This window comes from Momordica charantia, unplaced genomic scaffold (assembly GCF_013281855.1).
Source record: "Momordica charantia cultivar OHB3-1 unplaced genomic scaffold, Mcharantia_2.0 BLBB01000034.1, whole genome shotgun sequence".
NCBI classification, from domain to species: domain Eukaryota; kingdom Viridiplantae; phylum Streptophyta; class Magnoliopsida; order Cucurbitales; family Cucurbitaceae; genus Momordica; species Momordica charantia.
The window spans coordinates 25,231-48,033 of record NW_028275190.1 but is presented as its reverse complement, the minus strand read 5'-3'; the positions used below and the strand labels follow the sequence as shown (position 1 = coordinate 48,033).

Here is a 22,803-nt window from a genome sequence, read left to right as displayed (position 1 = left end):
CTAACAATCCCATCCCAATTCCAATTCCATCTCCAATTTCTCTGATCTATCTTGATTCAAAATTTCTGTTTTCTTTTCTTTTTGTTTTTGTTGGCTATGGCGGAGGGTTTTGAGGTCTACCATGTCCCACAGCAAAGCAGGAGAGAGAAGCTCAGAGTGGGAGGGCCACTGCTCATCCTCATGCTCATAATAACACCAATAATTTCCACATCGCCGCCACTGCCACTGGAAATTTTTACTTCCTTTATATCATCATGATCCCTCTTCTTTCTCCGATTTGCTTCCCCAAGATTTCCACAACAACAGCAACCCACTTCTTCCTCCTTTTCCGTCCTCTTACCCGGCCGGCGGCGCTCCTTCCCGACCACCACCAGCCCTTGTCCCTCGAGCTCAACCTCCAGCAGCAGCGCTACGGCGCCGCGGTGCCTCCGATTTTCTCTCCTACTCCCATTCATGATTCTTCTATTCCTCTTGCTGGTACGCCTCCATTTTGAAGGCCTCTAGATTCTTGAGGCCCGCCCAGCAGCTTCTCGAGGACCTCTTCGACTACGCCGCCGGGGCTAACGTTAACGCTAAGTTGCCGCCGGATTCCGCCATCCTCGTCGACCCTCTTCTCGAAACCCTCGGCGGAGATGTTGCCGCCGCACCGCCGCCGATCATGATCCCATCAGCTGTGATGATGCCACGGAAGGCCGGAGGAAGAAATCGCGCCTTATTTCCATGCTCGACGAGGTAACATTAATTACCCCACAACATTTTTTTCTTTTAATTTCTCTTTCGTTAGCTAATTCAAGTTTTAGTTTTTCGATGTGGGGTTTTTTTAAAAAAAAAAGAAAATTTGTTTCTTTGTTATGATGGTGGATCTTTCATCCGGATTAATTGTTCTTCTGCAACCCCCCACAAAAGAAACTCTTGATTATGTTCATTATCAGTTTCTTTATTTATTTATTTTTGTTAATCATTTCCATGACAAACAGAAGATTTTACTTATTACAAAGAACTTTCACCGATTGACGTGACGGATTTTGATTGGACTAACAAATTAGATTAAATAATCCCAACAATTCTGTCAAAGCGTCAATGTGTGTTCAATTACATTTTTTAAAATAAAAGAATTGTAAATGGGATCCATGATTGACTGATCTTAACTAGTCAAAAGTTTTAGTTTTTTATAATCACAGTATAGTTTTTGATGTTGGCCATTGGTTAAACCGACATGAAGTATGTTATATATTCTCATGGCTTTGTGCTTTGTTTGGCTATTAATTTAATGGGGGATTTTTTTATTATTATTATTATAATAATAATCTCTCCTTATTTTATGTGCATTAGATTCTTTGTACTGAGGGAGCTGAGAAATGGGTGGTCTTTGGTGACAAACAAAATCTGTCTTTCTTGAAAAAGTTAACAAAAGGGAATATATGCACAAACATCCATTGTTTCTTGTTTAAGGTGTCTGATCCACCACCCAATAGGGTTGAATAATTCTTAAAACAAGTTTTAAGTGTTAATTCTATTTGTTGCTTAAAGTGGTTGAAAAGGGTACCAATTTGAAAGCGATTATCAATGTTTTTGTGATGATAGTTCTACGGAGAGAGATATAAGAAAAGCCCTACAATTGATCATAAGTTATACAAAATATATATCTGCATGCCTTTGGTAAATGACTCGTTCGCGGTTGTTTTTGTTTAAATTTTTATGGGAAATTTTAAATTCAGCAGAATTTTGTTTTTCCTTATTGGGATTTGTGCAAATTGGAAATTGGTGTCTTTCTTGTTATTACCCTTTTGGATCGATAAGGCCATGCTTGGTTTAGAGAAGCTATATAGGAGTAGATCAAACAGAAGTTTAAGAATTATATATGGAAAACTAGTTAAGTTCTTTCTCTCTGCTTTGTTTTGATTTCCCTTTTTGGAATGGATGGAACTTGTAAGAAGGTCATATTAAAGAAATTTGTTGGCCATTTGTTTGCATTCTGGATGAAATGTTGTCCATTTGAAAAGAATTAAAATTAGCAATAATGGATTAATTTGAGTAGATGATTTTTTTTTTCTTTTTTTTAAGTGGAAGTATTCCTTTGAAGAAGTAAGTTATGATAAGTTATTGGTGATTTCTAACTTTGATGATGAACATGAATTTCAATATAAAAACATTATTTTTCACTCTTTTCTAAGTACTGAAATTTTAGTCGATAGAAGTATCAGTCAAAGCTAATACTTGCAAGTCGCAGATGTCATTTTTAAAATAAAATTCGGCTAAAAATTTAAATAGACAGAAATTTGGATCAAACAAGTCTTATAACTCCAAAAAATTTTACAACATCAATATTTCCATCTACATAGTTCCAAAATTGACTCATCCTAGGGATTTGAAACTCCATAAAAAAGAGCCCTAGATTCTAAAGCCTAGCAAGCTTATTATTATTTTTTTTTAATTTCTTCCTCAGGTTTACAGAAGATATAAGCAATACTACCAGCAGATGCAAGCCGTGGTTACAACATTTGAATACGTTGCAGGGCTTGGGAACGCAGCTCCCTACGTGAACTTAGCCGTAAAATCCATGTTCAAGCACTTCAGGTTCTTAAAGAACGCCATTGCCGACCAGCTCCAGTTCAACAAGCAGCAGCAGCAGCCGTACAGCCCATATTGCCAAAGATCCATTCACAACAATGCCGCATTCCTCGACCACCAACCCGTGTGGCGGCCGCAGCGGGCCTCCCCGAGAGCGCTGTCACCGTCCTCCGGGCGTGGCTCTTCGAACACTTCCTCCATCCGTAAGAACACTCAAACCCAACTCAACTCTTAAACTCGAAACAACATACAACATACAACGTGTGTTAATTAAGAATATGAATAAAATTATCAGATTTATTATAATCTACTAGCTTAAATTTTTGGAGTTGAGCGACAATCTAATACAATGATTGATTAATTGTTCAGTTGTTTCTGTGTAACAGTTATCCTACGGACACCGACAAGCTCATGCTAGCCAATCAGACAGGTTTGTCGCGGAGTCAGGTGTGTTTGAAGTAGGGTATTAAATTTCTACTGCCATATCCATATTTAATATATTTTTCATATGTTCGTGGGAGGTTTTTGATATCAACTTAAGAAAAAACTGTTGAAGGAGGCAACTAATTACCATAACTGTTGAATGCATATTATAAAATTTGCATGTGCTCTTGGTTGACAACGGGATACAAATTTGAAATGTAAAACTCAACCACATCGTTGCAATGAACTCGCATAATTTATCCAATCTAGGAGAGAAATCGACCCCAAACATTATGATGATATATATAAAAAATATGATAACAAAATATCACATGTGGACCTAAATGCTAAGAGTGTGATTAGGAATGATGGTAGAATAAGTGATTTTGAAACAAATAATTTGACTTCCGATATATATTATTTTGACAAGCTAACATAGAGGTAAAAATCAAAATGATTATTTTTTAGAGTTGTGAACTAAAATTAGACATTTCGAAAGACTTTCAATTAAACTAGTTATTTCTTTAAAATTAATTTAAAATTTAATTTGTGGGTTGATTAAATTATGATTGAAGTTTTTTGTCCAGGTATCGAACTGGTTTATCAATGCAAGAGTGAGGCTTTGGAAGCCAATGGTGGAAGAAATCCACATGCTTGAAACAAGGCAAGCTCAGAAATCTCAGCAGAGAGAACCCAATGGCAATGCCTTAAACAACGATACCACAAACGAATCCTTGAAACAAGACCACAACAACAATAATGCTAATGCATCTTCTTCAAACCACGACGACGACCACCACCCAGTACTGGACTTGTCCAACCCAAATATCTTTCCATCCCACCACCCCCACGCGGCTGCCGGAGCTGCCACCCTTGGTGGTGGCGGCGGCACCGTTTCCTTAACTCTCGGCCTCCACCAGAATCATGGCCACAGCGGCATCGCCCTCTCGGAGCCGTTCCCGATCAATACAGCTCAGCATTTTAACCTTGGGTTAGAGGCCAACGGTGAAGGGTTTGTAAACGAGTGGTTTTGAATTTATGTTGGCTGAAGATGTTCGTTTTGGATCATTGGACAGCTAGCTGTTAATTCCCAGACAGTATACTGACAAATTTTGAGCTACATGTAAGAATTTTATAATCCAGCTGATATTGGATTGGAGGGTTAGCCAAATTTGTTGTCCCTGACCTGTAATATTATTGTTGAATTACTCTTTCTGACAAGGCTGCGCCTACAAGCAATATATATATAGCATAAAGTATTCAATATGTAAACTTTCTGAAGTTGCAAACTTTGTACCTTGGGGGAAAAAATTTACACAAGAAATTAGTGTTATTGGCATTCAAGGAGTGATAGATAATCAGTTTGATGATGAGTGTGATCACTGCTGGGTTTGTTCTTTGTCTTGTTCGCTCAAGAGACATCTCCTATCTTCGAACTCGGGCTCGAGGAGAAGATGACGGTTGTTTAAGCCTTGCCTTATGTTCACTATGATAGTCTATAGCTGTAGTCTAAAGTTAAATATGTTAGATAGACTTCTGAATTTGTGATCATTTGGTTGCGTATTTTGTGATGTTGAATTTGAAAGCTTTTATATAGCGAAGTAAAGAGGGTTTGGAGATTGGTGCCTTGTGTTTTCTTTTGTTGCTGTAAAGCTTTGTTCAGGGGTATGTTATCAATATATAATGTCAACGTGGTTGAGTGATTGTAGGAGAATGAATTCAAATGGTAGGGTGAGCACCTAATTAAGATTTAATGTCTTATATTTTCTTTTTCTTTTTAGATAAATAATCAAATTTTCGATATTAAATTCTTCTTATTTTATAATTTTTTATTCGAATTTTGTAAAGTTTAAAAGCTTCAACGATTTGGAGATTAAGTATCTAATAATTAATATATAATATTATAATCTTTGTCACTAATTGAAGTTATTATGTAGTGATTTCATAATATGAAAACTTGTAGATGACAATTATGAATTTTGAGATTGTTATCCTATTAAATTTTAAGTGAAGTTCCTTTAAACGAAAAGTCTAGATCCATCATTACTTTGACCTTGAAAAAATGAGCAGATAACATTTACCATTAAATTATGCTCATGTGGACATATATTTGATAGCTAGCGAGAGAGTTAACTACAATCTAATGACCACCTTTGGTCAAGATTTAAACTCCCACCCATATTTATTTGAACTAAAAGAAATATCAGACATAATTCAAATATATAATGGCTACAGTAGCTACAAAAATTTGTTTTCAAATATGTATAGCACTTAATGATTATTAATTGGGACAAAAATTTAATAAATTATCGAGTTATTAAAAAAATCTGACATTTAATATTTTATTTTGTTGTTAACTAATTATTGTAAAGAAAATCTTTAAAGAACATTAGGTTTTATTGTAAGTAAATTTACGTGTCCTTGTCGCATTAGGTAAAGCATTTGACTTTATACACGTAATATTTCTGAATAACATCAATAAGGAGAAAATGTAGATTTGACTAAATTTTAAAACCTATCTTTTAATTAATTGTTCTAAAGCTTGGAAATGACAGTTTTGGCCTGCCCTTTTTTATTTTAAAAAGAAGGCACATGTAACATGTGGTTCTTCTAAACTATTGAGGAGAATTAAATTGTTCATTCAATCTCGTCAAAGTGTGCATAAGTCAACGGTAATTGTCATATATTTCTAAATTATTATAAAATCATTTTGAAACAGACCCTAATGATAATTAATTTTGTGAAAGTAGTTTTCGTATACTTATTTTAACGTTTGGTTACACACTTTTTAAAGTGGTTTTTATATAATTAAAAATGATTTTGAATGGTTAATATTTAAAGTTTAAAGAGAGAATTTGACAGAAAAATTTAGAGAGAGAAAATTTAGAGTGTGAGAGATAAAAATTTGAGATGGAAAAATAAATTTTGAAAAAAATGTGAACTACAAATTTAGAGAGACTACAAACATTTTAAAGAAAAAATTAGAGACAAATAAAGTTAGAGTGAAAAATAAGGTGCATAGAAAACAATAACCATTTTAAAAAACTAATTTTCTATTAATTTTTTTGTCAAAAAATCACTTTAGGAATCACACTCCAAGTGATTAATCCGGAATCACTTATCAAAAATCACAATCTTTGATAAATATTTTATTTTAAAATGGAAGTGATTATGATTAAAAGTGATTATAGCCATGTCAGAATTACCCTAAACATATCTTAAGTAAATGCATGAAAAATGCATAGGTAAAATGTTATCCTTTAAATTTTCCAACAAAAGAAATTTAGAAAAAGATATTACCCTGATAATGTCGATCTTGATCAACCCCAATGCCTCTGCTAATACCCTGAGCCTCCCCCTTGAAACTACCATGAAAACCATCTGAAAATTGACTGAAACGGCTCCAATTTCAACCTAGAAAACCCTAAACTCCGAAACTGTACCATGGTGCTACGGACCCTAAAGAGTCCGGGAGCACAGAATAGGACGGCGCCGCGGTGCTGCCTCCTTGGCCCTTGTGGCCTGCAGCACTCCGCTTTCTCTTGTTTTCATCCCGCTTTGATCCCGACTCATCTCTTGCTCGTTCCGACGTCGTTTTGGCTCCACCAATCCCAACAAGAAATGAGAATCAATTTTTTTTCATTACTTTGATAATGTTTACCAAATTGTATGAATGAAATCAAACAGTGGAACCTGTAATTTTAACGTTGGTTAATTTTGATTTATTTACTTTCAAAATGTTCATTTTAGTCAATATATTTTCAACTTTAGTCCCTACGTCTTCATACTCCTACTTTAAAAAAGAAATTCTTGTCGCATTAAGAATAAGTTTTCTTATGAACTTTTGAACTTGAATTTAGCTTATTTGATGATTAAGCTCAACAACCTAAAAATACAACCGAGTAATTAACCAAATTATGAGCACATAAACAATAACAAATATTTGAAAACTATTTTTTAGTTGGAAAAAAAAAGAAAAAGGAAAAGAAACTTCTTTTAAAATGTAAAATATTAATTAAAATAAAATGATTATAAAAAAATCCTAATTAGTCAACTTACTTTAAAATTTAATAAATTATAAATCAAAACCTTCCATGTCCAAAGCAATCAATTAATTCAATAAGTCCCATTGCACCCTTTCAATTAACGAAAAAACAAAGTAACAAAAAGAACCGAATTGCAAAGAAATAAGCATTTATAAAAGAAGAGGCATGATTCATGTAGGAAAATAAAAAGATATTAAAAAATCATTGTCAAATAAATATTTGGTTTATTTAAGATACAACTAATAATGAGGTGGAATTCAATTTGGGACTCATTCAAATGGGAAATCAATTCTCATCCAAACTTCCAAAGTTTCCCTGGGAAATTTAAATATCACTCCACATTCATATCCATATTTTGGAAAGAAGAGTTGACTCCATATTTCTAAGTCAAAATTACTTTTTTACTGAGAGAATATATATATATATATTTTTAAATTTATTAAATTTGTTTTGAATTTGAATTAATAATCAACTTTTAAATTTTTTTAAAATATAATTAACTTTTAATTAATCTATTATGATTCAAATTCCATTTGAGTTCTAAAGATATGTTTGGTAACGTTATTTTTTCTAGTTTCTCTTTTTAATAAATAGTACTAATCATTAGTTTTTGTTTATGTCATTTCCAATTAAAAAGTACATAAAAATATGTATGGTAACTATTTTTCGTTTCTCATTTTCTACCATTCTAAATAAAAAGTAATTTTATATAAAAATTAATTTTTAAAATTAACTAATTAGAAATTTTATCTTATATTTATTTTGTATTTTATATGTCAAAAATGATAAAATAATGTTTTTATTTATATTTTGAACAAAATAAAAGAATAAGAACAATAAATAAAAAACAAGAAAAAGTTTATTGTTTACAATTTTTTTATACAACCTTAAAAACGTTTCTTAAAAGTATAAAAAGACGAGATAGTAGAATAGTTATGAATTGATGAAAAAAAAAGAAGAAGCTTTTAAAAAGAAGAACCAAAAGAAAAGCCATTCATGTAGGGTTTTTTCCCCTTTAAAAATAAAAAAGATATTAAAAAATAATTGTCAAAGAAATATTTGGTTTATTTAAGATACAACCAAGAGTGAGGTGAAATTTGATACTCATTCAAATGGGAATTCAATTCTCATCCAAACTTTCAAAGTTTTCCTAACAAATTCAAATAATACTCCATATTCATATCTATATTTTTGAAAGAAGACTTGACAAAATATTTCTAAGTCAAAATTACCTTTTTACTGAGAAAATAGATATTTTTTAAATTTATTAAATTTGTTTGAATTTGAATTAATAATCAACTTTTTAGTTCTTTAAGGAAATAATTAATATATTAGGATCCAAATCTCGTTAGGCCTTAAAGACAAGTTTGATAATGTTTTTTTTTCCTAGTTTCTCATCTTTTTGTTCATTTTCTCTTTTTTAATGGATAGAAATAGAACTGGTAATTATTATTTTTTATTTATGTCATTTTAATTAAAAAAAGAAATAAAAATAGGTATTGTAACTATTTTTTGTTTCCCATTCCCTACCAATTTAAATAAAAATTAAATTTTAAAATTAAATAATCAAAATTTTTTATCTTATATTTACTTTAAATATTTATTATGCATTTTATATGTCAAAAATGATAAAACAATATTTTTATTTATATTTTGAACAAAATAAAAAATAGGAACAATAAATAAGAAATAAGAAACTTTTGTTTACACAATTTTAAAAACATTTCTTAAAAATAAAAAGATGAGATACATTTGATTGGGTGATGTGAAAACATAAATTTGAAAACTATGAAAATAACTATATTTTTTATTAAATCAGTTGTTTTCAAATTTATGTTTTCAGAAATATAGTTATTTTCATAGTTTTCAAATTTATGTTTGATAGTAAATTTAGAAATTGAATTTCAATTTGAAAATTTATTCAACAGGTTTAGTACTATATTTGAAAACTAAATTATCATTGCCAACTAAATATTTGGTTAAATATAAAATAATATTTATTGATTTATTAATATATATGTCATAAAATTAGTAGAATTATTATGTCACAATATTATATATATATATATATATATTTTTTTTTTTTTTTAAGTTTTAACAAGTTTCAAATTCAGGATTTAAAAACATTTAAAAAAGTTATTTTCAAAATTTACACCATTTGAATCGCACAAAACAAATATGCAAAAAAAAAAAGGAAAATTCACTTATTCTAGTTTTGCCTTTACATTTTTCAAAAAATACTTAAAATAAAAAACAATAAATAAGCCATAAATATTTACTCTTCACCCACATAGGGTCCTAATATTTTAATCGATAATTCCGTCAATTATTTGTACTGTATTTAATTTAAAATATCTATTTTCGAGCTTAATGTTAAGGCGAATATCTTGTTATTTTAAAAATTTAAAAAATGTAGTGCTACCATGTTATTTTTTTTGTAAAAATATTAAATTAGTAGCATATTCAAATGATATTTTATTTCATTATATTATTGGGTTAGAGGCGTGGGGACACAGTCGGCAGAAAATTTTCACGTGTGTCGTATTTTGTAAAACCACCAATAAAACCCGTCAGGTCAAATTTCGTAGTCCACAACTCTGTTCCTCTTTAGGGCTTATTCGTTTTCTTCTTCTCTAGGGTTTTTCTCTGTTCAACGCCAAACTTTTCTCCCAAATTCTTGATTTCCTTGTCTTTAAAGACGGATGTGAGATCAAGATCACCCATTCTTCTGCCATCTTCGAGGACGGCTTGAGACGGGAAATGAATATGGAGGCTCGAGTTAGTGTGGTGGTCGAAGGAGGCCAGAAGGCTCTTAATTCTGCTCCCGGCGCCGTCGTCGACGGCGGCGCCAGGAAATACTTACAGCAACATACCCAGAACAAGCCGTCTTTGAACCAGCAGTCGCAGATTGGCACGGTGCAGCAGCTTCTTGCTGGTGGTATCGCCGGTGCCTTTAGCAAGACATGTACGGCGCCTCTTGCTCGCCTCACTATCCTCTTTCAGGTTTGCTCATTTCTTTATCGGTTTTCGTAGTTATTTTCAAGAAGATTTCTTTATGTACTCCTTGTTTATGGGTTGACCAGGGTTTTTTCTAATTTTGTATGTTGCGTCCGATTTCTTTAATTAAGGGTTGTTGGTGAGGAAAAATTTGGTATTAAATTGTTCTTAGGACTTGGCTTTACTTGACACGAGAAACTAGCCATTGTGTGGATACTGGGATTAACTTGATACACCAGTCTTCTTGTACTTCTATTTTATCTCTTGCTCTGTCCTGAATCAATCTAGTTTGTTGACGTTCTTGCATGATCTAACTTCACCAGGTGCAAGGTATGCACTCTGATGTTGCAGCATTGAAGAAAGCCAGCATATGGCATGAAGCTTCGCGAATTATCAATGAAGAGGGATTCCGAGCATTTTGGAAGGGCAATTTGGTCACAATTGCTCATCGCCTACCCTATTCTTCAGTCAATTTCTATGCTTATGAACGATACAAGAAGGTGAGCCATGGGTTCTATTAATTTTTTTTTCGCTTTGTGCTAATTGGTGTCGGAGCATTTCAATATTTTTATAATCGTCACTTGTCTTTTCCCTCCTCTTTGCAGTTTCTGCAGTCAATTGTTAGGGAAAGATATCAGGGTAATACCAGCGCAGATCTTTTTGTGCATTTTGTTGGTGGTGGTTTGGCTGGAATAACAGCTGCCTCTGTTACGTACCCACTGGACCTTGTTAGGACCAGACTTGCTGCACAGGTTAATTTCTGTTATTGTTGATGTCGCCGGTAGTGCATTGTTGCAATTATGATTATTCTTTACAAAGATTTTTTATTATTGGATATTCATGATTCACATTTTTTCTCCTCCATCTCATTGTTTTCTCTGTGTGTGTGTTTTATTGAAATTAGCTAGTTGTAGCATCCAATCCTTGTGTTATCTTTATTTTGTTTCTTTGTAATAACCCTTTTCTGTATTTGAACTTTACAGAGAGATACCATTTATTACAGAGGCATCGGGCATGCATTCCATACAATTTGCAGAGAAGAAGGTTTCTTTGGCTTGTATAAAGGACTTGGAGCTACCTTGTTGGTATGCAATTTTCTAGTTATACATGTATACCTACATATATTTGCTTTGTTCATTTGACTTAAACGACAACTTTAAACTATGTGGTGCAGGGTGTTGGACCAAGTATAGCCATCAGCTTTTCAGTTTACGAGAGCTTGAGATCATTCTGGCAATCTCGAAGGTAAAGACTTTGTGCTTAGGTTATGTTTGGTCATACTATATTTAGAAGTCATGTACATTTTGGTTCTATACTTTTATGTTTTGGCATAATTATCATTTGATTTGACACCAGGCCTCATGACTCCACTATAATGGTCAGTCTTGCTTGTGGTAGTCTTTCCGGCATAGCATCATCAACAGGTAAGTGTGGTTTCTTAAATTTTTTCTTATACCTACTCACTTGACTTGATATAGAATTTTGAGATAATTTTGCATTGAATCAATCTGAAAAAATGTTCTTGCTGCAATAGTACAGTCTATACAATGCACACTTTTAACTGATATGCGTAATACAGTAGCTATTTTAGTTTACCTGCATTACTAGTGAACTAGTTTGTCTTTATGCCTGCTTTAATTTAATCTCATGATTATTTTAGCAACATTCCCTTTGGATCTCGTGAGAAGAAGGATGCAATTGGAAGGTGCTGGTGGTCGGGCCCGTGTTTATAACACTGGTTTACATGGAACATTTAAACACATTGTGAAGACAGAAGGTCTTAAAGGTTTGTACCGAGGGATTCTGCCAGAGTACTACAAGGTTGTACCAAGTGTAGGAATCGTCTTCATGACATACGAGACTCTGAAAACATTTCTATCACGAATGCCCCCCAGTTCATAGTTGCTTTCAAATGCCCAATTCTTCGATTTGAGTGCTTATTTGAGTCACTGTATTATTTCCAGCTTGTAGTATTCAACGAAGAACAAACTGAGATCCATAGAAATAGGTTACTGGTCAATAGGATAATACTTTAGAGTGGTCAATTTTTATTATTTTTTTGAGGAATTTTGTTGCAGTAAATTTTTGCTTTTTACTGCCAGGAGACGATTAATATTTTTATCTTGTACAGGAAGAGTTAACCCAAAGAGTTGCCAGTTCTGATACCATTAAAGGTTGACATTGTATTCATTATCTCAAAGAGCTACATTGCCTTTATTATACTGATTATCATTCTTCGTTAAGAGTTGTCTTGTGTCTGCTTATTCATGCGTTTAAATTGTTCACTGAATGATGCTCAAAAGAAAAAAAAGAGGTTCACTGATCTCCTGGCTCTGCTAAATTCTATCGTTTGAGAACATAAACTTGTTAGTATCATACGATCATTTGTATATAATGATTTAACTATGATTTGCTGAGGAACTTTTTTGGTGTATCGGAAGTGGTTCAATTTCTCTCATTCTCTTTAATATGCTGTCTGAATATCATCATCTATGTCCGAATATCATCATCTATGTCCAGAATCTAATCAGTATTTGAATCCAACACTTGATCGCCATGTTTTCATGCCTCCGTTGTGACTCGAACATGTCGATCTAGTTAGCGAATTATTTGCAAGAGTTAAGGCTTTTAACAAATCAGCACATGTTTTTTCAGTACACTTCCAGAGGCAAAAAAAGAAAATATTTGGAAGTCACTTATCTCATAATTGGTTAATACAAATGGTACCAACCAAATTCTTGTATATTTTTTAGTTGTATAGCCTTATACCTCTATAATTAACCAAATTCTTGTATATTTTTTAGTTGTACAGCCTTATACCTCTATAATTTTGGAATCGCATAACATTGTATAATAAGTTTTCTTTTCTTTTTCTATTTTCAGTATAACAAGTGGGGTGGAGCATTCACATGATATTTTGGTTAAAGATATATGCCAATTAATTAAACTGATATTCGTTGTTGATTTATGTGTTCTTGCATCTCGGAGATTAGAAGTAGGAAAAAAATTGAAGGTTTAGATGAGACATTTTTAAACTTTAGGTATATTAGACACAAAAATTAAAAATTTCAGAACTATTAGACAATACATTTAAAAGTACAGTCTAACTTAATTATAAAATAATTTGTTAATACAACTGTAAGAATACGTAAGAATGTTTACCGTTTTATCAAAAAAAAAAAAAAAAAAAGTCTTACACATAATTTTGTTTAGAAATTTTTGGAAACTATTTTCAGAAAACAAATTGAAAATTACAAAAAAAGAAAAAAAAAAGAAAGAAAAAAATCCAACTATTTTCGTTAATCGACTTCTTTAGCTATCGGAAAGGAAAGTTGGCTTGGAGAAAAAGGAAACCTATTCTGTAAATGATCCCTTAAAGCACCTTCGATTCTTGCTTTCTCTGCTTCAAACCATTTCGGCGAAACGAGTGACGACGCATACCTTTTCTTTCTTATTTTCTCCGTCAGGTATGTATTTCTCATCGCTAATTCCACTGACTGTTTTACGATGGACTATCTACTGAAAAATCTATGGATTCTTTTCGATTCTGAGCCGTCTTTACACTTTAGGGCCACAAATTTTGATTTCTGGAAATGAAAATTCACATTCATCCCTTTCCATCATGCCCAATCCAAACGCGCTATAGTCCTACTGAATCAGTGAAAAGTTTTAGATTGTTGGTAATGGTGCATTTGGTCTGGGTCTATCCTTTTTTATCCTCTAATTTGGTCATCCATCATTTTCTCGCCCTGTATGCTTATATATATATATATATATTTTTTTTTTTTCGAACAAAAAAACTGTACGCTTACTCTGGGTAAGTTTATTCCGAGGTAGAATTAGGGGAAGAAACTACTGATCGTCATTTGTTCAGCTAAATCTTTTGTAAAAAGTAACTGAACAGATGTAGAAGATAGGCCGGGGGGAGAGAAAAAGAGAGTGTTGGCAGCATTGCATCTCATTGGGGATGGGGGAAGGGAACCAAAAGTAAGATACAAATCTTGGGAAATATGTTTTTGATGAACAAACCACCCCAACAGTATAGGGCTTGTCACAATTGTACCAATGAATTTTCAATTTGAGCAATTATACCTTTTAAGTTGCTTTGGCGAAGAAATTGGCCCCTTTTGTTTCAACTGTAATTTGTTTAAAGGTTCCACTTGTGAGCATACACGTGGGCTGATTCGTCTCCTTCCAAAAAATGTTAGGTGTCACCCTTTGCAAAGAACATGGGAAGTTAAAATGAGGAGGCTGAAATGTCGGTGTAGGGAGGTGGAAATGAAATAGAGATAGGGAGAGAGAAAATGCGGTATAGATATAGAAACAGAGAGAAGAGAGATGGATAGGGAGAGGTAAAGGTAGAGAGCGGTAGGGACATATAGAAATAAAAGAGACACTATGTTAGTTAGATTTATGAAGATAAAAGAGAAAATGCATTAAGAGAAGTGAAGGGGAGATGGAGAGAGAAACTGTGGTAGAAGATTGAAGTATATACACACACACATATATATTAATATATTGACTGGGATAGAGATTGAGAGATAAAAAGAGAAATTGTCTCTCTAATAATTTCTCGCTCTCTGGAAGTTACTCTCTTTTAACCTTTAATTCTGAGTCTATGTCTAGCATTTTTTTTGTTCTTTCTGATTCCCTTACTCGCTAACACAGTTTCTTTTTTATCTCTCTATCTCTGTCTATGAATCTCTCTTTCTTGGCCTCTCCATCTCTATCTATTTCAATCTCTCTACCACAGTTTTTCTCCATAAGAGATTTTGGCCTCCCTACACCCACATTTTGGCCTCCTCATCTAGTGCTCCCTCTTCGTGTAATCATATAAAAAGTGCGAGATCCTATCATTTTAGGAAGATGGAGACTCATTGGTACATTTGTCTTCTCACATGAGATAGTTTTAAACAGACACACTAGCAGTAATAATGGAAGGGGGCCAAATTATTCACTTATGCAACTTTTGAGGTGTAATTGCTCAAACAAAAAATCTGAGGGTGCAAATGTAACTTGTCTTATAGATCAGGAGTGGTTTTTGAAAATTTTCCTAATTTTTTGAGAATACTCATATAGTGTCAACTTATTTGTCCCATGCCATGTTTGCCTCCCATCTTCTTATCCATGCCACTCAGATTGGGACCATCATCCCTTGCCAGATTATCTATCCTTAATTCTCTGTTCCTCTTCCACCTCTGCACAAACAGGATAACAAATAATGTCTCGAAGGTATGATAGCCGAACAACGATCTTCTCTCCAGAAGGCCGTCTTTACCAAGTTGAATATGCAATGGAGGCAATTGGAAATGCCGGTTCTGCAATTGGGATATTATCTAAAGATGGGGTTGTCTTGGTAGGTGAAAAGAAGGTTACATCCAAACTCCTGCAGACCTCAACTTCCACTGAGAAGATGTACAAAATTGATGATCATGTTGCATGTGCTGTGGCTGGAATTATGTCCGACGCCAACATATTGATCAACACCGCAAGGGTTCAAGCCCAACGCTACACTTATGCTTACCAAGAGCCAATGCCTGTTGAGCAACTGGTTCAATCTCTCTGTGATACGAAGCAAGGCTACACGCAATTTGGTGGTCTACGCCCCTTTGGTGTTTCTTTTCTTTTTGCAGGATGGGATAAGAATTATGGCTTCCAACTTTACATGAGTGACCCGAGTGGAAACTATGGTGGTTGGAAGGCTGCTGCAATTGGTGCCAACAACCAGGCAGCACAGTCAATGCTTAAACAGGATTACAAGGATGATATCACTAGGGAAGAGGCCATCCAGCTAGCACTTAAGGTGCTTAGCAAAACCATGGACAGCACAAGTCTTACTTCTGACAAGCTTGAATTAGCTGAGGTTTTCCTCTCACCTGCTGGAAATGTCAAGTATCAAGTTTGCTCACCAGAGTCCCTAAGCAAGTTGTTGGTGAAGTCTGGTTTGACTCAACCAGCTGCTGAGGCTTCCTAGACACTTTATTTTGGACGTAACACCTCCTTTTCGATGTTGCACTTGTGCTTGGCCTGGCATGTCTCATGGTCCTTCATATTACTTGAACTGAACAGCGGTGGTATGTTATGTTTTTGGATTGACAGATTATCTTTATCATTTTAAAAGTTTTCTCCTGTCTTTTGTGTAACCGTGTTAGGAACACTGGTCATTGTCTCTACAATGCACAATTATCGAGTTATTTTATTGTGTTATCTCTGCCCTGTTGCTTGATGAGCACTGTAGGGAGAAGCTTCCTTTGTGATAAACGAATATGAGAGGAAGAAGCTGCCCCTCCTAGGCATGGAGAAAGAGACAGAAGAAAGGAAAATACTTGTGTAAATGGCAATACTTTTCCATTTACGTCTGTTGGAATAAGGAAGTTATCCAAAACTTGCTTTAATTAGAGATATTCTGGAAACTTGTCATGATCATGAAGCATTTTTCTTGAATTGGATACTATTTTAGCAGCGGAACTGAAGAGGATCTGATCCTTTGAAGTGACCTGTACCTGGCTCTCCGTGGCATCAAATTCGATCAACTCGTATGGTTTAAGTTAGGATAATTTGCAACCCGAGTAAATATCTCTAGTTCTACAGCGTCTTTAATGTTTATAAATCATCCGATCACAATATTTAGAAGCTATTATGTTTTGGTAAGGCCGAGTTCTTGTTTATGCATGGTTGGTGATATTGACGATGGGACAAAGGCTGTGTTTTGGCATCTGAGCAATGATGGCAACCAGAGTCACAGACAACACACAGCAAGCAAGCAATCAGATAAAGAGGAGGCAAATTTGGTGCCTTTCTTTTTCAATGAGCATAAGAATAGAATAATGAAAGAGCCTTTTGTACTGTGTAATCAAAAGCTGATGGTGACCATCTATATCTATCCTTACGATATAATTGCGTCACCAATTCCTTCGCTTTGATTTAATCATTTTGGGATTTCCAGGTGGAAAAAGTATAAGAATCCCATATCATTAGACACCTTAATTTAAGCCCCTTTTTGGGTTCTCCAAATAAATTAATAAGCTTCTATATCACTCCTTTTGCTTTTTCTAGAACAGCGAATCACTCATATATACGTCTTTAATTAAATATCTTTAATTAAATAGAGATGTAACGATAACCTCGTCAGTCTTGTCTAATTATAGTAAAATATTTTTACCTTATTCAAATATCTCAACTATTTGAAACGGTTGATTTCATCACTTTTACCGAAACTTGCTCGACTCGAACCAATATGATTGAAAAATTTACAATTTTTACCTTTTCAAAATTGGCAAAGCTAAGAAAGGAAAAGGAACAAAACATTAGGGGGATTCTTCTTGGAGACAACTAGGGAAAAAGAAGATGAAAAAGCAGTCAAGGGAAGAACAATGATTGTGTAAGAAAATTAAGAATGGCCCACATGATCATTCAATTGGGTAGCAAAGAACAAAAAACAATCATCATTCTGTTTCAAAGCAGCACCTTATCAATGGGTTTCCCACTCAATACATTGCAATATTAAACTAGAAAGATTCTTGGGGATCAATGGCCTCAAAAACCCTTATAAATTCTCATCATAATGCATAGAAGGCCTTCATACTTTTCTCTCCTCTATTTCAATCACTTGCTTTCCATTTGTCATCATTCTTTGCTTTCTCTGGAGTTCTATAATGTTTGAGTTAGGATCGGGTAATCTGCATCCTGAGGTTTAGGGAGTTCATTAATCAGTTTGAGTGATTTTGTTTTGGTCATATATTGATCGCATGCTTACATCTTCCCTAGTCCTTGGGATGCAGATTATCTCTTCCTGATTGACAATTCAGGAGTTGGTTTGATCAATTTGTCTTTTGTTGTCTCCTTCAATTCCTTAATTTATGCAACTTTTCTCAAGGTACTTCTATGATCTTTGTCATTATTTAATAACTTTTGAAGGGCAGGAAAGTTTAATTATGGATAAGTTCTTTATACTAACCTATGTTTCGGAGGTAAGTTAATCAGCCCCATAACCACCTCTCAATCTTATCATGATTAAGGTTGTTTTTGTTGGTATGGAATGGATAAATTTATTATGAAACATTGAAATATTATTTCCTCAATGAGATCATGACTATATGCTAGTTTACGTTGGTCTGGTTTTGCTGATCAATTTTGTTAATTTCCATTGGTTTGGTGGGTTTTCAGTTAAGTCATTGGCGTTTAGTTTTTCCAAAAGTTGATTTCTATGTTGGTTTTTCATTTTTCTTAACTTCTTATAATAAAATGTTTCAATAGGTCGATTTAGTTGGTTGTGTTTTTCTATGTTTGGCAGCTTTGGCTATGGTATCATGGTATCAATACATAACAAAATGATATAATTAACATAATTACAGAGATTATCATTTCTTTTAGTTTAACGTCACAGGATCAAAGCCAAGATGAACTAAGTTCAATGGTGATTGACACTTGTCTCTAATCAATAAGTTATGAGTTCGAATCTTCCTATTCCACTTATTATACTAAAAAACAGTATAAGAGCAAAAACATTACCACTTTCATATTCAACTTTTACGGTGTAATTCTTTTAGCAGCTATCTTTGTATATTTTTATCTCAAGCTAGAATTTTAGTCACTCTCGTGACTTTACTAGAACTTTGCCCTTAGATACATTTTGATTAGGGTAAGACTCAAAATTATTTAAATCAAATATGAAGTATACAATTGTTAATTGAAATTGAAATAATGAAATATATATGGTATGGACATTTCTAAAACAAATTTTCTAAAATTATATTACACGCTTCGCATTGAATTTAAGCCTTTTCATCACTTCTTAGATAAGCGGATTACCACTGGAAGGAGGAAATTACCTCTTCAAATCTTCATATCATGTCGAGGTGGAGCAGCTTGATTATTTCTGTTTGGGGAAGAGAATACCCTGGACACGTGGAGGACCCCTATTGGTGCTCCAAGATGACTCATGAGTCATGCCCAGCTCGGACGGCCGAGATCACCACCACTAGGGTTGACAGATGCTAAGTATGAGGGCCGAGGTGAACCTGGCCGAGGTCCGACCTACCGGGAAGCTCGGTGGGGGCCGATGTGAGCTACTGTCAGCGGCGTGATTATCGGGTATAACCGACGGTCCCGAGATTACCGGGTGTAACCGACGGTCCCGAGATTACCGGGTGTAACCGTCGCGAGATTAGCGGGACTACCACCCATAAGTAGAGGACTTCACTGCACGATCAGGTACGATGATTTCTGACCTCGAACTAAACTGTGAATCCGACCTATACTGACTTGATCGTCGGAGTGCTCACCTTTTTGTGCAGGTCCGCCCAAGTATTCAGATCGGTCTGGAGGCCGAGTTCGAGCTGCAATCTGAAATACATTGTGGTGCATATCCTTGCATAAACAATTTCAATATAAGTATATATGCTTTAACAGATTGATTAGGCTCAGATTGACATCACACATGCCACTCAATTAACATACTACTCTCTCAAAATCATATAATCCATAACATGTAATCTTCCTCATATTCTTCTATGAATTATTTTAATTTTTATTTATAATCAACCTTGTGATTGACAAGTTCATGATTACATACTCTGTCGGAACCTGATGAATATTAATATGGTATCAGAGTCCAAAAGCTCAAACGCCACAATCACTTATTCACGTTGAGACTTGAATATGTGTCCTTCATATTAATGAAGACCCTCTTCTTTACCAATATATCGAGCTACTTCACCTAATTAACCATGGTTAGATAGTTGCTTTAGCACACATCACTCTATAGTATCAGTTGAACCCCTTAAACAACTTAATTTTTTTACAAGCTATCAAACGATTGATATTTAAATTATTTTGACATGTATAATAACCCAGTATTATCATTAAACTTTAATGTAGAGTTTGGATTAGATTTTCTTTTTCATATATAAATCTAATGTGCAGATCAAAATGTCTTTTTTTAGTGTCATTATTTAGAGCAAAAGTTGATCTTTATCTTTGGTGGAAAGTATATCCCCAATTGGACTAAATTATTTTTTTAGTCTTTTAAAGGAAATTGGAGACCAAATCATTCCAGAAAGTAACTGACGTTCCTGTAAACCAACATTAGTGTTGGCTTTGATCCACATTTGAATATATACTTTATTCTTCTATATCTTCTAATTACAACTTGGATTCCTTTTTCTTATAATAATAATGTTATAAACAAAGATATGGTGTTGGTTATTGATTTTTTTAATTATTAATTTTCTTGAATCATATGCAATGTTTTAATGTCGAATATTATAATCTAGGTACATTATTGAAGAGATCAAACTAATGTGGCAGTTTTTTGTATTAATCATTCAAATGAGATGAAATAAAAAAGTAATTGAAAATTAGATAGGTTATGGGAAATATCGTCATATTGAAATTTATGCCCAACATTACGTACAAAAGTCAATTAAATTTAATTGCTTGAATGGATTTAATTCACAATGACATGAATTAGATAGGCCTAACTTGAATAGATAATGATATGAAATTGTTTGCCTTAGGCATCGTCTTTACGACTTTGCTTTTAGTTTCATCCCAAAAGCTTTATACTAATGGAGATAATTGTCGATTATACTCTTCCCTAACCAATGTGAAACTTTTTTGTTTGCATTCCTCTTACTAACCCAACAATATTATCAATAAAAAAAATCGTAAGTTCAAATTCCTACCTCACATGTCGTTGCGAAAAAAAATTCTAAAATAGATAAAGATGACCCATGATGAAAGTCACAAGTTACTAATAGACTACCTTTTATTATTTCTCTAGTTTCTTTTTAAATTTAAAAAATGCACAATTGGGAAACATTCAAAGCTCTTATTCTTCTTTTGGCGTACCTACATTTATTTGGTAACATTTGAATGCTTTGCTGGTAATAACAGCCGTGACTATGTTATTTAAAATTTTGTTTAATTTTGAGCTCCAAACTTAAGATAAATATTTTTTTTAATTCAACGACATTTCAAGTGGGGATCTGAACCTTCAATATTTTAATTAAAGATTTTTGGTTTAGTCAGTTGAACTTAAATGGTTTATTTATTATATATTATATACATTCGGTGTTTATTCGAAAAATAATAAGTTAATATTTACAGAAGTTGATTCATCAGTGCTTCCCAAGGCTTAGTCGTTGCAACATAAAACAGCAAAAATAGACTACTCATGAAACCATATTTGCCTACCACAACTCACAAGACAAAAAGTATAAGGATAGCTTATAGACTGTTTTGGTCTTTAAATTTATATCTCTACATTCATAAGGTTATATTTTAAAGTTATAAATTAAAAAGAAAACAGGTTGGTCTACGAGGAATCTAGTCAGTTTTAATTGATTTGATTGTTAAGATACTGGTACACATCATCAATTAACAAATCATATACAGCAAGTTCCATTGGACAGTTCGAAATTAAAATTACAGTACAATCTAGAAATGAATATCTGCACAAGAAAGAGTTTATTGGGATAAGTGACTAAAATTCCATTGGACTTGGGAGGAACAGATCCACAAAGGTTGCAAAATTAAATGACTGCATTAAAGATCCTCATCAACCCCATAAATAAATTTTATCCATCAACATGAATCAAGAAAAAATAAAAAAATAAAGAGATAAAATCAGAAAAATAAAGATTTCTTTTTTTCCTGATAAAAATGAAAAATCTTTCCACAATCCAAACAAGAAAACGCAGAGTTTTCACGAACCCCTTTTTTCTATCCTAAAATTACCCAAAACCAAAGAGAGAATTTTTTTTTTTCGAAAATGTACAGGAAATTTGTAAATAAAGCTATCCATTTGGAAATTTAATTACCCATTTCGAGATCTGAGCAAGAAAATACTGAGTTCTTGACCTGGGCACTCGTCCGGGTTTATAAGATGAAACGATTCCGAGTCAGAACTCCCCACCACGTGCTCATAATTAGCTCTCATATACATCACCTCCTCCGAACCCGACCCGAATCCGGATGGAATAACGCCCGCCCCGACCGTCGTCGATTGCATAGTCTTGAGCATGAATCGGACCCGATCCCCGGCCTTTTTCCTCGCCGCGAACCCGAGTTTCCGGCCGTTGCAGGACATTCCCCAGACGGGTATCGAACGGAGCGGGCACAACCCGAGCTCGACCCGGCTGCACTCCAGGGCGATTCGGACGAGTCCGAATCGCATTTCGTTGACGAGTTGGTGCGTCAGAATCGGGAACTCGAGTAGAAGAAACGGCTTGGTCCGGAGGCGGTCGTGTTGGACGCAGAACCACACGTGCCCGCGCCGGTTGCCGAAGATTGTTCCGATGACCATGGATTTCGACGGGCGCGGTGCGGCCATGACGGCGGCGGCGGCGAACTTCGGCGTGGCGCTGTCGGGAGTGGTGGCCGGAGATCCTTGGGGGGAATCTTGGTCTTGGGTTGGATCGCATTTGGTGGCGGCGGTGGTTTCGATGTCGTCGCGAAGGGAGGTGCTTAGTCTTTTCTTGGGGGCGGCGGAGGTGGCGGTGGCGGTTGCGCCGGCGGCGGGGGGAAAGAAACAAGGAAGAAGGAACCGACGTAGGGCGTCGATTTTGGCCATAATTTTTCTCCTTTTTTTTTCCCTTTTGGCAGAAGAGAGAGGATCTGGGAGTTTTATATAAGGCTCTGATCGGAAATAACTTTTTTTTTTTTGGGAAAAAAGGAGTACAGTGTAGAAAATATATATATATATATATATCTGACGCGGGAACTGAAATAGCCGTTGGGATTAAATTTTACTTGCTAGATAGCA

The 22,803-nt window shown here is 34.3% G+C and overlaps 4 protein-coding genes and 1 long non-coding RNA gene across 5 annotated transcripts; 4 read left to right on the top strand and 1 right to left on the bottom strand.

The window, feature by feature from the left end:
* Positions 1-475: 475 nt before the first annotated feature.
* On the top strand, positions 476-4,364 carry LOC148207895 (BEL1-like homeodomain protein 9; the record flags this gene model as incomplete). Its single annotated transcript, XM_088118218.1, is given in 6 exon segments — positions 476-658; positions 661-732; positions 2,447-2,708; positions 2,711-2,774; positions 2,958-3,018; positions 3,582-4,364. Coding segments are annotated over 6 exon segments (1,089 nt in total), but the record flags the coding sequence as incomplete, so codon positions are not given.
* A 5,257-nt stretch (positions 4,365-9,621) lies between these two features.
* On the top strand, positions 9,622-12,280 carry LOC111019495 (uncharacterized). The gene is made up of 7 exons (XM_022295903.2): positions 9,622-10,043; positions 10,361-10,537; positions 10,643-10,789; positions 11,021-11,122; positions 11,212-11,282; positions 11,394-11,461; positions 11,698-12,280. The coding sequence occupies exons 1-7, from the start codon at positions 9,801-9,803 to the stop codon at positions 11,937-11,939; spliced, it is 1,050 nt and encodes a 349-aa protein (XP_022151595.1). The 5' UTR covers positions 9,622-9,800; the 3' UTR covers positions 11,940-12,280.
* Positions 12,281-13,346: 1,066 nt separating this feature from the next.
* Positions 13,347-16,244, top strand: LOC111019453 (proteasome subunit alpha type-4). The gene is made up of 2 exons (XM_022295847.2): positions 13,347-13,504; positions 15,248-16,244. The coding sequence occupies exon 2, from the start codon at positions 15,259-15,261 to the stop codon at positions 16,009-16,011; it is 753 nt and encodes a 250-aa protein (XP_022151539.1). The 5' UTR covers positions 13,347-13,504; positions 15,248-15,258; the 3' UTR covers positions 16,012-16,244.
* A 1,373-nt stretch (positions 16,245-17,617) lies between these two features.
* Positions 17,618-19,576, top strand: LOC148207894 (uncharacterized). Its single transcript, XR_015787600.1, has 2 exons — positions 17,618-17,913; positions 18,836-19,576. It is a non-coding gene; the product is annotated as an uncharacterized LOC148207894 (long non-coding RNA).
* A 1,510-nt stretch (positions 19,577-21,086) lies between these two features.
* Positions 21,087-22,711, bottom strand: LOC148207893 (protein MIZU-KUSSEI 1-like). Its single transcript, XM_088118220.1, has one exon. It carries the CDS (start codon positions 22,609-22,611, stop codon positions 21,856-21,858), a length of 756 nt encoding a protein of 251 aa, XP_087974346.1. The 5' UTR covers positions 22,612-22,711; the 3' UTR covers positions 21,087-21,855.
* Positions 22,712-22,803: the final 92 nt, after the last annotated feature.

Excerpts from the sequence above, each read along its gene's own strand:
- LOC111019495 (XM_022295903.2), top strand. The coding sequence starts at position 9,801 with ATGAATATGGAGGCTCGAGTTAGTGTGGTGGTCGAAGGAGGCCAGAAG. Across the intron at positions 11,283-11,393 it reads TCATTCTGGCAATCTCGAAG|GCCTCATGACTCCACTATAA; the intron begins GTAAAGACTTTG and ends ATTTGACACCAG. Across the intron at positions 11,462-11,697 it reads CGGCATAGCATCATCAACAG|CAACATTCCCTTTGGATCTC; the intron begins GTAAGTGTGGTT and ends TGATTATTTTAG.
- LOC111019453 (XM_022295847.2), top strand. The coding sequence starts at position 15,259 with ATGTCTCGAAGGTATGATAGCCGAACAACGATCTTCTCTCCAGAAGGC.
- LOC148207893 (XM_088118220.1), bottom strand. The coding sequence starts at position 22,611 with ATGGCCAAAATCGACGCCCTACGTCGGTTCCTTCTTCCTTGTTTCTTT.